We start from the raw sequence: 3482 nt of genomic DNA on the forward strand, positions 1-3482 counted from the left end.
TGTTGCAACTCCCCGAGCAGACGACGGGGACGTCAAAACTGCCTAGGTTTGTGGCAGTCCAAATCGCTAACCAGGGACATCCTGCAAGGCAACCCCGACGTCTCAAGGGGCCCATGTGTCTGTGGAATCTTTACTCGTATCACCCACTGTCTCGACAGAAATGACGACAGGTTCCAGTCTCGCAGGTGAGCAATCTTGTAGTGCTTCTGATTTTTCCTCTAGTCCTCTTACATCGGCTCCGGAGGCATCGACGGCTGTTTCCAGCCCGGTCGACGAGTTGGACTCGAATGCCCCGTATTCCCTCGTCACGGACGATTCAGCCGAGGCACATACGACAAGTGCCGTTGTGGAACCCCAAGATCCTTCCAAGAGCTTCACTGACTCTGTGCCGGATGTATCGACGGGACCGTATACCACGATTGCTACTGAGCCCCAAGAGTCTGTCGGAAGGTCAACTGATTCTGTTCCGACAGCCCAGGCCCCGAAGACGGCTTCACTATTAGCGTCGCTATGCTTCTGGTTCCAGTGCTTTTGTGGTTGGGAGGAGGATGGTAGTTGGACCTTGGTCTTGCATAACTCTGTACATGTAATAATGCCAAATCCAATAGCCGTCTTCAAGACTTCTTGCTAGGAGACAGCAGAGTCAATAGAGCCCTCCCCCGCCTAGCTCCCTTCTTGATCCAGTTCCGAGTCAAGACCCCCCAGAGCATAAATACGACGAGCGTGCTCGGCAGCGCAAACGCCAAGTAGACCCAGAACCGGCCCTGAACGACCGAGGCCTCGTCCCACTTGAACAGGGGCATCGCAAACAGCGCCGCAAAGAAAGTCGCCGGGAGGAGCGCCATGGTCATCAGCGCCACCGTCGCCATGGAGAAGCTATCCTGCTTGGCCGCCTTGGCCATAGCCGCCGACTGGCTCGCCAGCCGGATTCCACGCTGTGCGTCCTGGTGTGCTCTCAGGTTCGACACCTGGCAGTGTTAGAATATCTCGGCCAGAATGTGGCATGACGCACCATTTCACTCTGGACGCGCACTCGGTCGAGGAGATACTTCATTTGCTCCTGCAGCGACTCGGTCGACTTGAACCGCCAAAGCAGACTTGTCTCAAACGCAGTGCGGCAGTCGTCGTCAATAACGGCTGCCCTTCGAATGACATCCATGTCGCAAGCCAGCTTCATCTCGAACAGTATGCCGTGGATCGCACTAAACGTCCTCTCATACGACAGAGCCTCGTAGTGGAGATTACTCAGAGGACGAGACAAGAGCCCCAGATCCAGATCCTCGAATCGCTCAAAGTCAATCTGGGCAGCAAGTTGATTCTCAGCACGATGGCCAATCTGCGCCTCGACATCCCTCAGTCGTTTGACGAGCTGGCGGATAAGGCCGTGCGTCTTCTCCAGATGTACCTGGAGTGCCAGGAGGCCCGGCGCCAGAGGATGTATCAGGTCGCTCTTGAACCGGATCACGTCGGCCTCGCTGAATGGTCGGCTCTCCTCGCCGATACCCACCACGCGAATGTTGCGTGTGTCGAGGTCGCAGCTCCAGAGTATCGTCGCCACGTTGTAGGCCAGTCCAAAAGAGAGGTATCGCCGGTGGGAGCTCGTGGACTTGTGGAAATGCTGGAAGTGGAAAGGTCCCGAGTTAAGGGTGAGAAGAGCCGCTGGATGGATATTGCATGAGTCGAGAAGCTCAATAAGCTGGGTAGGCTCTATGCAATGGATTTTAAAGAGCTGGAACAGGGGTTTGCCTGTAACGCTCAAGTGCGATTCCAGAGTACTCGAACTTTGTATATCTGCTGAGCTGTGGTCATCTTGTCCTTGGTTGCTCCGGATTTGATGCATCACGAGGTGGAAATCCCTCCCTTGAAAGACATTGTCATGGTATAGCTGCCGGAACCATGTCGGGACTCGCTTTTCATCTTGGAGAGCTGCCTTTGCGCCATCAATTAAGCAATCCATGGCGTAGGTCCTCCCTGTGCAGAATCATTGCTTTACAAGTTCAATCAGCTGATCGGAATCTCGCGTCGCTGATTGTCAGAAGAAAATTGCAGATCAGTAGCTCGAATTGGACAAGTTGAGGGTTCACAACGGCCAAGGCTGGACCAATTGTGGCATGAAAAGAGGATCCCGTAGCCACGCAACAGAATGTTCACAAAGCATACAGTACCAGGTGGACTGGTCCGTAGGGATGGACTTGGCGGGATCACGAAGGACTCTTTTCACATTAAACCCCTCTTTTGCCGCTGAAGGCCGTTCCACACCAGCCGTCGCGCTTATTGGGTCTCATGCTCAGCCGCAGGTGAACCGCCAGAAAAAGTAAAGATAGACAGGATTACCACGGGAATAATGGGGTCAACATGAGGTACAGTCTCAACACGCCGTAGTCGCCAAGAAACTGAGCCACCTTTTGGTGCTCCCATTTTAATCGTTTGCCAACTTCCCACCTCTACGTCGTACTCCCAACTCCGATGCTCCAACTGCTGAAGGTACTCCGAACCGGAAGCTGACGGCAATCTTTCCAATCTCACGACGAGACCGCTCGACCACCGTCGTGTACGCGAGGCCAATTACTGAGAACGGTCCGTTCGCGAGCGCCGACTCACACTTCGGACACCGTCAACCACCCGCGATGCCGATGGCGCTGCCCACGACCTCACGAGCCCGATCATAACATAATTATTGAGTACATAGCTGCTACATTCTCAACGGCAAATAAATTTACACATCGCGACCCTGTCGTCTTATTCGGCACGACTCCATACCCTGGTTGCTACGCCGTCTAGGGTAGGCTTAAGAAACTGTTGCCACGGCCGAGGCGCTGCGTTGGTGTCTTGCGGCTGTCTGGCCGTCCTGACGCACCTGTTACTGTCCCTCGTACCCTTCTGACTCCTACTGCTGTTGCCCAAAACCGGCGAGACTTTTGGCATCGCCCACGAAGTTGCCGCTCCCGTCTACAGTGAGGCATGCGATTATCTCGACATCAATGGGCCGTGGGTGGCCATCTCCGTCGATCATGGGAATGCCACATTCTGCCGAGCTGTTTCTGTGCAATGCTGCAGTCACAGCTTCGGCGATGGCACCGGCCTGCTCGGCTGCCGACCCAGCAATATCGACAATATTGTTGTCCTGGCGGACAGTTGTGGACGTGTCAATGCATATGCGAAACGCGGAGTTGTGGTTGGCTAGAGCCGCCTGGGGTGCGACGGCGCTGACTGGCCCAGGGTATCGTCGTGGCTGGCCTGAGTAGGGTGGTGGGACGTGGTTCGCCATTGTGGGTTTTAGAGTAACACAGAACACGTCGTTGTAAATCGGATAGGTTCACAAGATTGGTCTTTCTGTGGGAGCTGACCTGGATGCTGCGAGTGGTGGGTTCTGACTCTTTATCCGAACGCCGCACTGTACATCACTCTTGAATATCTTTAGTATTGTTGTCTGAGTATTGTCTATTGAAGCCCCAATACGGCAATGTGCTCGCTATTGTCCC

The 3482-nt window shown here is 54.5% G+C and overlaps 2 protein-coding genes across 2 annotated transcripts; both read right to left on the reverse strand.

The window, feature by feature from the left end:
• Positions 1-614: 614 nt before the first annotated feature.
• On the reverse strand, positions 615-1809 carry J7T54_004263 (uncharacterized protein; the record flags this gene model as incomplete). The annotated part of the gene is made up of 3 exons (XM_051510723.1): positions 615-968; positions 1013-1729; positions 1783-1809. The coding sequence occupies 3 exons, from the start codon at positions 1807-1809 to the stop codon at positions 615-617; spliced, it is 1098 nt and encodes a 365-aa protein (XP_051358404.1).
• A 1078-nt stretch (positions 1810-2887) lies between these two features.
• J7T54_004264 (uncharacterized protein) lies at positions 2888-3268 on the reverse strand (the record flags this gene model as incomplete). The annotated part of the gene is made up of 1 exon (XM_051510724.1): positions 2888-3268. The coding sequence occupies one exon, from the start codon at positions 3266-3268 to the stop codon at positions 2888-2890; it is 381 nt and encodes a 126-aa protein (XP_051358405.1).
• Between the last annotated feature and the right edge of the window lie 214 nt (positions 3269-3482).

This window comes from Emericellopsis cladophorae (assembly GCF_022114955.1).
Source record: "Emericellopsis cladophorae strain MUM 19.33 chromosome Unknown NODE_209_length_3482_cov_33_645228, whole genome shotgun sequence".
Lineage (NCBI taxonomy): Eukaryota > Fungi > Ascomycota > Sordariomycetes > Hypocreales > Bionectriaceae > Emericellopsis > Emericellopsis cladophorae.